At 38.5% G+C, this 13,481-nt stretch overlaps 1 protein-coding gene across 1 annotated transcript; it reads left to right on the top strand.

The window, feature by feature from the left end:
- The first annotated feature begins 2,388 nt into the window (after positions 1 to 2,388).
- Positions 2,389 to 3,950, top strand: dkk1b (dickkopf WNT signaling pathway inhibitor 1b). Its single transcript, XM_046853943.1, has 4 exons — positions 2,389 to 2,732; positions 2,828 to 2,969; positions 3,096 to 3,245; positions 3,336 to 3,950. The coding sequence occupies exons 1-4, from the start codon at positions 2,559 to 2,561 to the stop codon at positions 3,584 to 3,586; spliced, it is 717 nt and encodes a 238-aa protein (XP_046709899.1). The 5' UTR covers positions 2,389 to 2,558; the 3' UTR covers positions 3,587 to 3,950.
- The last annotated feature ends 9,531 nt before the right edge of the window (positions 3,951 to 13,481 follow it).

Here is a 13,481-nt window from a genome sequence, read left to right as displayed (position 1 = left end):
CTCATCCAAGGACTTTCCAGAGGTATAAACAGATACTATGACACTGACATTGTCAAGCTGAAAAAGATTAAGAAGGGAAAGTCTATTGTGACAGCAGCATGTGTAGGACGGTAGATATATAAATAGAAATATGACAGTAGTCTGAGTCTGGTGGATAGAAAATGAATGGTGGCAGTATAATACAATATACACCAGACAAAGGCTTGTGGACACCTGAACATCACACCTGCAACCTTTGTACACATACAATATAGGATTGTATAGAATGTCTTTGTATGATGTAGCATTACAATTTCCCTTCACTGCAACTAAGTGTTCCAAACATGTTCCAACATGATAATACCTTAGTACATAAATGGAGTCGCATGAAGACAGGGTTGGTTAAGGTTAGAGAACCCTGACCTCAACTCCTCCAGGATGACCTGGGACACTGTGATGTGTGCACCAAACCTTCTGAACCTGATCAGTGCCTGATCTCATTTAAGCTCTTGTGCCTCCATAAGCATGGGATCTATAGGACTGTATAGTGTGTCTTTGTATGATGTAGCATTACAATGTCCTTTCACTAAACCGAACTGGTCCAAACATGCTCCAACATGATAATACCTTGGTGCATAAATAGAGCTGGGTTTAAGATTGGAGAACTCTGACCTCAGATCCTTTAGAATGAACTAAAACACCAATGTGTGATGTGGGCATTAATCCTTCTGAACATCATCAGTGGCTGATCTCATTTATGCCCTTGTGTCTGAATAAGCGCAAATCCCCACAGGTGCATTTTAAAGTCTAGCCTTCCCAGAAGAATGGAGCTTATTATAAGAGCATAGTGAAAACCAGAACCTAGGAAACTTTAACTATACGCATCATTTAAATATATATATATATATATATATATATATATATATATATATATATATATATATATATATATATATATATATGCAAAACAGAATAAAGATGCTGCCTTGTTACATTGGCACCTGTCAAAAGGAAGGAATTTTCAGCAGCAAGTAAACAATCTGTGTCGGTTGATGTGGTGGAGACAGGATAAGAGGCCAAGTAAAAGAATCTGAATAACATTGACAGAGTCCAAATTGTGCCAACGACTAGCCATAAGGCAAGTCGTATTCCTTGAAATGATCTTGAACAGAACATGATACAGTATGTCACTTCTGTAGATCTGTTTCTAGAAGTGAATCACCGACATGGAGTAATTCCATAATTTCACAATTAGCTTTACAGAAATGTGTGATTTTTATTTTTTTCATCCCCCTTCCCTTTAAGATAACACAAACAGTTTAAATAAATGCCAGCCCTCTTGTCTGTAGAGTTGAGCTTCACAAGGCCAGGAGCACTTACTTACTTACTTACCTCGGTGCTAATCAGCCACTATTTACTCGCGAGCGCAGACTGAATGATAATTAATTCGGTAAACTTTCCCCGCCTTCCTCATTTACATTCCGCCTTTGATCTTTGCTTACTTTTGTTTTATCGACTGCATTTCAAAGTCCCTCTGTTACATTGTAGCTAATATATATATATATATATATATATATATATATATATATATATATATATATAAATAAATACAATAACATGCATACTATATTAATATTATAAATATGAATTAATACTACTACTACTACTACTACTACTACTACTAATAATAATAATAATTGTAAACATTGTTTTCACGAGCTTTATTTGTGGATGTATAGAAAAACAAACTGCGACTGAAACGAGTGCGGGAAAATTGCCATAAACTTTCATTCAGTCATTCTTCAGGAATTGTTTTTAATAAAACAACCAGCAGACCACGAAAGTCAGTAAAATGCAATTAAAATATAAACGACAGTGTTTATTTTATGTGGTTGGGGATTCTTGGAGTACTGTGTGTATGTGAGTATCTTTAGTGGTAAACGATTTATGTGTTTACTGATGTTATGCTATTAAGACATTAATTAAAACAGGAAAACATGGCCATTCAGGAAATTAGAATGAAATGGGAAATGACACACACGTCTTTATTTTCTACTTTTTTTTTTAGAGATAATTTTTATGGACTGAAGCAAATCGGAATCCCTGCTGATTAGAAACGCACCCGAATACACATTCTCAGTCCATCTCGGTTAAAGCGCGGATAACAGCTCGCTGTACAGAGCGCCGCGCGCTGCGTTTGATGTGGAGCTCGCGCACAAACACGGCGCGAGGCTTAAAGGCCACAATGCGCTTTACCCTGCCCTGCCCTGCCCTGCCAAACACACCAAACACACCGGCGCTTTTGAAATTTCATCCCACCCTATCATACCCCCACCCCCCAATCCACACACACACACACACACACACACACACGCGCGCGCGCGCGCATACCTCCTCTTCTCTTAGTAAGGGGCGGCGGGGGGGGAGGCAAACAGCGAGGCTGGGGTATAAATAAAGCGTCACGCGCTGCAAACCGGCACGAGCGTACACACAGCAGCCATTGGGGAGCTCCTGCGAGAACTTCTGTTAGGTCTTGTTGCTTTTTGTTTTTGTTGTTGTTGAAGGAATATCAGCTGGTGATGTCGCTCTTGGCGTTTTCCGCCACGTGCTTCGCTCTGCTCACGTGTGCAACCGCCAGCGCTGTGCTGCACAACACCAACGCCATCAAGTTTGGTCCAGCTGCGGCCAGCGCGAGTCCAGATGTGCTCCCGTTGGAGAACGGGGAGCAGAATTTAGCCATCGATTCAGCGCAGGTGAGCTGCAGATGTGCACTAATTGCCCTATGCTCTATGTGTGTGTGTGTGTGTGTGTTAGTGTTAATGTTTTTGCTCTGCTTTTTTTCACGCAGCCGCACGTGTGCACGGCGGACTCAGAGTGCGGGCGTGAGGAGTTCTGCTTCCTTTCACGTGCCGCGTGCCTTCAGTGCAAGAAACGCCGAAAGCGTTGCATCCGGGACGCCATGTGCTGTCCGGGCAACCACTGCAGCAACGGTAGGATGAGTCTTTCTCTTATACAAGCAAATCTCAATTCTCATCTCGTTTAATCCATTAAACATCATCAGCATCTCTCCTTATCCTATAATACTACAACAATAACCCAACTTGCTTTCCCATCAGGAGTATGCCAAGCAAATGACCCAGACCTGGTTCTCCAAGCAGGAGTAGAAGATCTTGTGCTCATCAGCAGTCAGCGTGAGGAAAACGCTACCATGGTCCAGCAAACCAAAACTGTCAAAGTGGTCACCCAAAGTACACCTCAAAACAAAGGTAAAACCCGTTGCTACAAGCGAAGGAATGACGAAACTATCATTTCCGAAAATGTGCAAAAAGTCTGACTTGTTGTTTGTTTGCTTCAAGGTCTGGAAGGAGAGAGCTGCCTGAGATCTTCGGACTGCAGCGAGGGTCTGTGCTGTGCCCGTCACTTTTGGTCCAAGATCTGCAAGCCGGTGCTGAAAGAAGGACAGGTGTGCACGAAGCATAAGCGGAAAGGCACTCACGCTCTGGAGATCTTCCAGCGGTGTGACTGCGGGGAGGATCTGAGCTGCAGGATGCAGAAAGGAGATCTCAGCAAGGCTTCAAGAAGCCTTCATACATGTCAGAGACACTAAGTTGCTCTACACAAGGATTATTCACTGAATGTTTCTGGGAAGAACCTGGTGGAAATGGATATGGAATGGGATATACAGTATATATATATATATATATATAAATATATATATTTCTTATTTCTTTCCATCTCCAGATGTGTGTCAACATCACAGAGTAGATATAAATGTTTCTCTATGGAACTTGGCATTTGACGGTTGCAGTACATTACTGTATTTTAAATACTATTATTAAGTTGGCACTTAACTCTGAGTTTTGTCAACACACAGAGGATGCATCGCTCCCTGTTTTTGTATATACAGATTTTCAATCATACAGAGTCTGATAAATGTCTATTTTTATTGTAAATAAAGAGTGTAATGATAATTGTGTTTCGGGCCATGTCTTATTATGGAAGGAGAATCTGCAGCATTTCTGTAATAGCCTCAAATATTTGTTACAAAAGGTACAAAAAATCTAAGTAATCTCCGTTACAACATTCTTTCATTTATACTGATATAAAATGTAGTATTGTGGGAATACCTAGCAGCTAATAATCTGTAAAAAATGTGTAATAGAACAGATGGAAAACAGTTATGTTTATGTAACTTATTAAGGTAGCTCGAAGCTATTTGATTAAAAGGTGACAGAAAGTCGCAGTCCTGTTTCCACTTGCTTTCAACATATTGCATTATGAGATACATGCATACGACACTCAACAGCTTGCTGTGACAACGAGTATACAAAACGATTTCAGCGCTTGTTTTGGTGCTCTCTCTTAAAATATGTCTGCTTTACATAACCTTGTACTCGTTGTGCTATTAAGGATTAAAGGTTTAAGGGTGATGAAATCACTATACATAGAATAAAATGTTTAAAAAGGCAAAGAATGTAAATGCTGGAGTTAATGAGTGCACGAATAATCTGAAAATACCCAAATGTGTGTGTGTGTGTGTGTGTGTGTGTGTGCTGGAGGGGAGGGATCTAAATGTAAAGGTACATGTTTGTAAATGGTATACTCAAAGAAAGTACAGCGACATCACAAAAGCCCGAAATCCCGCCGCTCGTAACATGTCACCCCTTTAGAACTGTGTCCTCTTTGAGCACTGAGTGTCCCTTTTTGCATTTTCTTCTTAGAAACTGGAAACTGAGGGTTTGAAGTCTTTACTTGGATCTGTCAAAGGAGACAAAGCAGTCGGGTAGACATTTCAAAGCACAGGATATATACACACACGGACATTGTCCCATGCATGTGCTTTGGCTGCTGTTTCAGAGGCCGTCCCTCATCTTTTGTGAACACCGTCAACAGCTCTGACGACCAAAAACATCTGCGCGTGGAATCTCAATCATAACAATTGTGCAAACAGGCACTAAAGTCCCTCAACTAAGCATACATCTAAGGTGGCTAATTCTTTTGGCGGCCAGCAAAGCAAGCATCTGTAGAATTCTGGAGTCGTTATTCAATTTGTTATTTCCTGAAAAGGACAAGAGGCTATTAAATGATGTCTCTGGCATTTAGACCTAATTAATCTGCAAGCGTTTCACAATAATCGTGGTGGGGTTCCCTTTTTTGTGACCGGGTACAATAAAATAGCAGTTCAAGCGCTTCAGAAGAGGGCAGTGTGAATGTTTGCAGGCCTGTCTCGCTTTGAAGTCGAGATCAGTCGACGGCTTCGTGGCACAATGCTGCTTTGCGACAAATAGTTAAGTAACTGAAGCTTCCTGAGAGACCTAATGAGAATGACGTATACAAATTAATACCGTGCGATAATGCTTCACTTGAGTGAGCACACACAAGCAGGCCAGAAAATACACTGTAAGATATCATATTATATCACGATTTCATATCCATAGTCTTGCTTATTGAATATTCCTTCCTGATTGGTTATGGAGTAACTGCTGGAAGTTTGGAGACAGACAAGAATCTTTCCCAGGGTATTGCTTTGTTCCTTGATGTTTCTTTGTCTTAATGTCTGTCAGAAGTCCAGATGTTCAACAAGGCATCACATGACTTAATAAAGACAGAGGAAAGAAAGCAGATGAGGCATTTTCTTCATATCAGTCTAAAAGCAGCAAGCTGCCCCTTTTTACCCAATAGCTCTTCATCTTATCTAAGCTCTTTTGTACTTCCAGATGTTTTTCCACAAGCTCTATCTTCCATTTAAGAAGTTTCCTAATTTCCAGATCAACTTACCCGTTCTCTAATTTCTTAATTGTCATTAATCTTATGCAGGTGAAACACAGATGTGAGGAAACACCAAACCTTAAATAGTCATTCAATGTACTGTAAGAGATGCTTTTCTCGACTTTTATAATCAGCCTGGCATAAACAGGGGTGTCAGGATAGGTGTCTTTAATTTAGAGATGTATGTAATTGCTGGTGAGAGGTTACCTATCACAAGGGCTCCTCTTAGATGTTGCCATCAAAGGGGTGAAAACGTTGACACAATAATAAAAACAGGATTTCTAATTAGAGTCCTCCTATGGAAGCCGCAGAGCGCAAAACACGACACAAAGAGAAAATAAACTTCTGTCATCGGAGTACTGCAGAGAAGATTCTAGAAAGAAAATATTTCGTGTTGGAGTAATCGTTTTTTTCACATTTAGTAGTCATTTCTTTCTAAAGAGCTACTTATTCTTATATAAAATGCACAAAAATGTAAAAAATATATAAAATTATATGATCCTTGTGTAAATGTATAAAAATCCTCTTTATAAAACATGATTGTGTTTGTGATAAACAGGTTGCAGTCATGTGGATCAGCCATAGAGTTCACACTTTTATTGGCCCTCGCTAGTTTTGCTAGCTGACTGACAGCCATGCAGGAAAATTACAGACAGGAAGAGCAGACGATAATAATGGCAGGCGTCGCAGAGATGAGCTGTGGAAGACATGGCAGCCTTGGAAGTGCAGACACCAGTCTGAGCAACGCTAAGTAGAGAGTTTGGGAACAGGCAGAGGTTGATCTTTTTTTTTTCAGTTTAGTCTTTCAAGTCAAAGAACAGCATAGTGCCTGAGGTAAAATAAAAAATAAAGAACAGTTAACAATGTGAAGAGCAAGTATGGCTGAATTTCATTCAAGTAAAGCAGTTTGGTGCAAACACTGTGCAATTTGATAATATGAAACTCATATCGGCGCTCTCTGATTCAGGTTTAGATGGCTGACTTCTTGCTTTGTACCAGCTACAGCACTTTTATTCTATTCATGCTTTAATACAAGCATTTGCAGGTTATACTGTATATGGATCAAGCCAGCATCTTTATGCTGTTTTGCATATTATATATATATATATATATATATATATATATATATATATATATATATATATATATATATATATATGCAAAACAGAATAAAGATGCTGCCTTGTTACATTGGCACCTGTCAAAAGGAAGGAATTTTCAGCAGCAAGTAAACAATCTGTGTCGGTTGATGTGGTGGAGACAGGATAAGAGGCCAAGTGAAAGAATCTGAATAACATTGACAGAGTCCAAATTGTGCCAACGACTAGCCAGAAGTGGTTAGTACCTACCAAAAGTAAACTAAAGACAGGTCATGGGTGTCCAAACTTCGTTGATGTATGTGGAATGCAAAGACTAGCTGGTCTGGTCCGATCCCACAGAAAAGCTACTGTGACACAAATTGCTGAAAAAGTTATTGCTGGCTGTAATAAAAAGTTGTAAAAACACACAGTTTATCACAGCTTGCTGTGTATGGGGCTGTGTAGCTGCATGCAATTAAGAGTGCCAATGATGAACCTAACAGGCAGAGAGCATCAAACTGGAGAATAAAGCAATGAGTGGCCTCTTCTGATAAATCTCAATTTCTTATTTATCATGTGGATGGCTTGGTGTGCATGTGCATCACTTACTAGTGGAGGAGATGACACCAAGATGCACTAAAGAAAGGAGGGAAGCCCACAGATGCAGTGTAATGCTCTGGGCATTGTAATGCTGCTGCAAAATCTTGGGTCCTATCATTCATCCGGATATTACATCAACACATCAACATTGTTGCAGACCAATTATACCCCTTCATTTCAAATATACTCCCTAATAAATCAATAACGCACAGAGCAATGGTTTGAGGAATGTGAAAAAGAGTTCAAGGTGTTGACTTGGTCCCCAATTAAATCAATTATACATAGGAATCATTGAAGCCATGAAGTTTTGCAATCATATACCAGAGCACTTATTGAGAGGTCTTGTAGAGGCCATGCCTTGAGGGGCTGACGTGTTTGTGCTTTTAATGTTAATTCTAAGTTTGAATTTAACCTATGCAATATTTTAAAGAGATTAAATTATGCAAAATAATGTTTCAGAAATGCTAACTCCTTTATGCTTATTCCTTTTAGCAATATAAAAATTCAAATTGACATGTTCAGGACTAGCATGATCATTAATATGAAAAGTGACATATAAATGCATATAATGAATGCATATATAAATGCTTTCATTTAAAGGTAACATTAATTTAGACCTCCTCTCTGCTCTGAGTCACTGTGTTTAAAGTCGTAGCAAATGCGTAACATTCCTAGCTATGATCTTAGCTTATCTGTTTAAGCTTTCATCACCTCCCCAGGCTATGCAAATATAATGTAATTATGTCAACAAAGCTAGAGAGAAAAGAGAGAGAGAGAGAGAGAGAGAGAGAGAGAGAGAGAGAGAGAGAGAGAGATACATTGAGAAAGATAGAAGGATGCATAGTATAGCAAACTTGTTAACGTAATCCATTCACTCAGAACAGCTAATGTAAAGCATTACTACATTTTTTTCATTTGAAGAAAAAAAAAAAAGAAAGAAAAATTACCAGAAAAACACCACGGTACACTTCAAAATGCTATGGAATGTCTTGTTTATACAGCTTGTCTGATTTGATATCTCTGTATTACCTCAGCAGTGATGGTTCTTTCATTTTTCTAATTGGAGAAAAAATGATTGATGCTATTTTGGATGTTTTGTTTAATTTTTGTCTGTTTACTTGATAACATTGAAATGAAACAGCTGGACTGTTCATAATGTGAATTCGACTAGCGTGTAACTAAACAATATGCTGAATTTCCCATAAGTTCACTGTAGAGTCATATTACATTCTCCAGCTAAAATTTGACCAAGCTCAGTTATAAATCAAACTAATCTAGCATAACTACTTAGCAGTATTTTAGCATTAGCATTATTAGTGCTAATCTTAAGATGCTCGCTAAGGTTATCTAATCACATTTCCGATTTCAAAATCATTCATTAAATCCAGTCAGACTTAAGTATGTGTTTAATGTAAAAGCTGTAGAAATCCACAAATAGAGCAAATAATCGTGACGTAGTCTGTAACACTGTGGCAGAATCGACTTAGATATAAATTGCAGCAGATACCTTATCTCTTATCACAATCATTCATGAATTGAACATAAGAGAGGGAAAGTAAAGACAAGAAACCCAAACAGGCTCCACGATGATAATTAGGGGCAAAAAAAAAACCCCACTAACCAAACCACACTCCCACAGAAGATTGACTTCAGATGGTTCAAAGGATAGCACCAAGCTTTTTTTTTTTTTGTCGGACATCATGCTGACATCTTGATGTGCAATTATCACATTCAGTATACTTTATTCTGAATATAATTGTAAATTACAAACCTTTCAACATTTTAGGGACATCATTTAATGTGTTCAGTGCATTTTGAGATGTTTAACAGTACTAGCAGTATAACTGTAAGTATTTTGGGTTTGGCCTCCAGCGGGTGTGAGGAGATGGCATGTGTATTATCTCAATGAGGAAGATAACATCACACTGTTAAGAAAATACTGACTCTAAGTCAATGCCTTAGAGTAAACTGATGATGATGATGATGATTATGATGATGATGATAATGATGATGACATAAACTTTCCATCGTTTAGTGAAAAAGATCCAACAATGGACCAGTAGTATATATTTACTTCTTCAAGTATTAATTTGATGCAGAGTCTCACTAATCGAAGATCTGATTTACTTTAATAATTTGGCTTTCATTCAATACCAGAAAGTTCACACACATCTCACAGACTTTTTTCTTTTACACATTCACACAAACTGAAGCTAATGTCATATTGCAGTTACTGTTATTTTAGATTCAAATAAACAAGCCATTCATCCATATTTGCAAAAGGTTCCATGTTTTAAGGTCCAGAGCAGATCTAAGAATAACCATTTCTCTACAAATAGACAGTGCTTTATTCATTATGTAATCACTTCCAAGAATGAACTGCCAGAGCATTGTGGTGGTATTTTGCTGATTACATAAATGATAGCTAGATAGATAGATAGCTAGCTAGCTAGCTAGATAGATAGCTAGATAGATAGATAGATAGAATTACTTATTTCGAACTGTATTGAGCTGTGATATAGTTGTGGGTGAATTAGGGGCCATGTTGAGTCATGTGGCAACCAGCAGTCATCCTTCTGTTGTCACCACAGTGCTGTGTTTAATCGTATGAGTGCATCATTTCTCTCTTGAAAAGAGAGAAACTGAAGACATGTACTTTATTTGCTATTGCCCAGCAAATAACAGACAAATTTCAAAAGCTATCATTGATTTTGTGTGGCAGCAGATGCTTCCCAATTTCATGCAACAATTCTTCAGGAAGTTGGCTTTGAAGCTTGTCAAAGTGAGAAGTAGCATTGCCTCATTCTGTCATTGTGCTCTGTGGGTCAGGGAGAGTTGAAAGCAGATAACGTCCTGTATCTGCCTGCACATTTCCCGTTTCCTCTAGAAAGGGGACAATGTCATTCCGCAGGAGCACTCAATTCACTGATGCCCATTCTAAATGGCTATTCTGTCACATTCATTTTCTCCCATTTGAGAGATGCCTGAAGCCAATTTAACCTTCTTCTCAATCGTTTCCTTTGTGCCTTGTACAGTTTGTTGGGGCTTAATAGGGCCTGGTCGCATCCCTTTGATCCAAGCTTTTCCTTCACCGAAAACCCATAACACCCCCATTTGTTCTATACAAAAGCCCAACTTAGTCGACACAAAGAAGAGTTTGCACAGCATCTCATTTGCCTAAGTGATTGCATCCCCAGAAAAAAGGCAGGAATCTTTGATCTTAGTCAGGTGTAAATGTGTTGGACTGAGTTGTCCCACAGGCAACGGTGGAACGGTGTGAGGACCAGGCTACAAAACAATGGCAGCTCTGATTCGAGCCATTACCCACACATTACTATCAGTGTGTTTGCTCATTTGCACAGTTGTTTAGGAGGCAAACAATATGTGTTATTTGGGAGGGGCAGGGAATTTAGGGGAAAGGCTTCGGACAGATGCCCCCAAGTCCGTAAGGTTTATCTACATCTGCCAACAAGGCTTGCAAGAAGCCTTGAGGCCAATGAGGTACTTCAAAAAGAGAGGCTGTGCTTTCACAAGGCTGGTTGCTATCTAAAAACAAACAACATTTAGCACATCGGTGCCTGTTGGTAATGACAAGCAGAAAAGAGCTGCTCAGATTAGGTTTAAAAAGAGGCGAGCGACCTTTTCACCATGCGTCAACTCGTGGGTAAGAGAGCACTCGTTTCTTTGCTCCGTAAAAAAGACAGTTTTTTGCAAGGTATCACGATCAATATGAATAGAGCAGGTTTGCAGTAGAGCTTGGGGGAAATGGGTGGGGATGGTTAAGTTTTTTTTCTCAACTGCGCTTGAAACAAATACCGTAAATAAGGTAAAAGGGAAGCGGGAGGGGTTGGGTGTACATTACAGCACTTCAAAGGACCTCTATCAGCCCCCACTTCTATCTGAGAGCCCAACCTGCGCTTATGTTTGAGCTCCTCACTAATGTGAAGAGAGAAACAGACAGCCTGACTCAGTGTTACCTGAGCACTTACAGCATTTGCAGCTTCCTCTCGAAAATGAGGGTCAAACCAGATCCACAAAGAAGCAGAGGTGAACTCACGCGACCCAGTCGGCCATATCAGTGAACATCCTGTTTAACCGTGGTGAGAGACTCACACGCTCACACAGAGGCATCAATGAAATCATAAAAACAAATCAAAGGCAGTACAGATGTCCTTTAATGTTGCTGTAATGATGCTTTGGAGTTTACTCACCTCTCATCCTGCAGAGCTGCTCACGCATTTTGTGAACTTTGTACGCTGATGAACGCTGGTTCACAAGTTTCTAAAATGAATTACAGAGTTGACAGCACAGGCTATGCTCCAAAAAAAGCCATCCATAAAGCTGTTTTGATTTCCAGTCCTTTAAAATGACAGATGGCGCCAATGACAACTGTGCCATCAATCACATTTGTTGTTGGTGGAAGACAATCCTTTTCACCTTTTCGCCATATCTGAGAGATGATGGGTTTGTCGTTAAAACACTATGTTTCATTTTACATGTCAAAAATGTTAACAGCTTTTGATAAACAGGGAAGATAGTGATATGGGGAATCATGCGTTTTCTTGTTATGCATTTGATCTGCTGACCAGAAAAGAAAGAAAGAAAGGAAGTATATAATCTTCTTTTCATTTATTTATTTAAAAATTCCAATTATTTCTCACTACCTCAAATATTTCACAACAGAGCCTGCCTTAAATCTATTTAATTAAATATTTTGGTTGATGTGCATATAAATAACAAGCCATGGAATAGGAAATGTAGCTTGCAGAATTTTATGGTTGAACATCCTGAGAAATTTGTCATGAAATGGTGGTATACTGAGAAATTCGTGATATCTTACCATTTACAATTTTGACATGCAGCAAGGTACCACTTTACAAATCCACAATGCAAAATATAATTGTCAATGTTTTAAAGTAATGATGGTGTTTTAAATTACGTAAATCATCAGGACACCAAAGGGAACTTTTGCTATGTTTCCACACGGATGGTTTTATTTGCCGGATGTGTGATTCATAGCGGATTTTGGTGCTTGATTTGAGACTTGCCGCATCAGTAAAACAACAGTTTATCAATTAAAAATGCGTTGTCTTAAAGGTATAATTTTTTTTTTTAAATAATAAATTAATAAATGCTGTTAAAATATATTTAATTTTTAACCTGTTAATTTAGAATTTTGACATGTACATTTTGATTTAGATTTTTTTTATAAAAGGTATAATGAGAATGCGTGTAAGCGGCAACACAGCAGCAGCCCTAAGAATATCACCTATTCAGCAACTTATTTTAATGGTACAATTATAATAAACTAACACATATAATAACAAGGGCTGGAGAGACCATTCAACAACTGCCCTATTATTATATCCATGACTCAGATGCAGGAATTCTGACTTTTGGTAAACGCTAATGGCAGCCATCATAGATGCATGCAATTGCAAATAACCTATGCCAATATAGCGGTTTTTAAAATTGTTAATGGTGGTGTGAGTGAACGCCGTGGTTTTCTATGGCTAGAAAGCATGTCTAGACACTTTTCTAATATAGACGCAAGCTAAATCATTTAAACACCCCGTAAATGGAAATATTAACATACCCAACCCACAAATCTACAGACTCAATCAAATCTTTTACCATAAAGCCACAATGGAGAAAATGTATTTCTATATTTTATATATATATATATATATATATATATATATATATATATATATATATATATATATATATATATATACACACACACACACACACACACACACACACACACACACACACACAAACACACACACACACACACACAGAAAGATAAACATAAACATACACTTTCACTTAAGGAAAATTCAACTAAATCGATGAACTACTGGCATTTTTTTTATTTAGAAGGAAACTGGTGAACCCTGAGAAACTTCAGGCAAACATGGACCAGAAGATGCGTGTACTCAACTGGAACTCTGGATTCAACTTAAAGCTGTGAGGCAGCAATGCTACTCAGTGCATCTCCATGCTGCCTGGGACTACAGAGTATTTATATTATGACATATAAAAGAACGT

This window comes from Silurus meridionalis, chromosome 7 (genome assembly GCF_014805685.1).
Source record: "Silurus meridionalis isolate SWU-2019-XX chromosome 7, ASM1480568v1, whole genome shotgun sequence".
In the NCBI taxonomy this organism is placed as follows: domain Eukaryota; kingdom Metazoa; phylum Chordata; class Actinopteri; order Siluriformes; family Siluridae; genus Silurus; species Silurus meridionalis.
The sequence above is the reverse complement of the archived record's forward strand: the minus strand, read 5'-3'. Positions and strand labels throughout refer to the sequence as shown.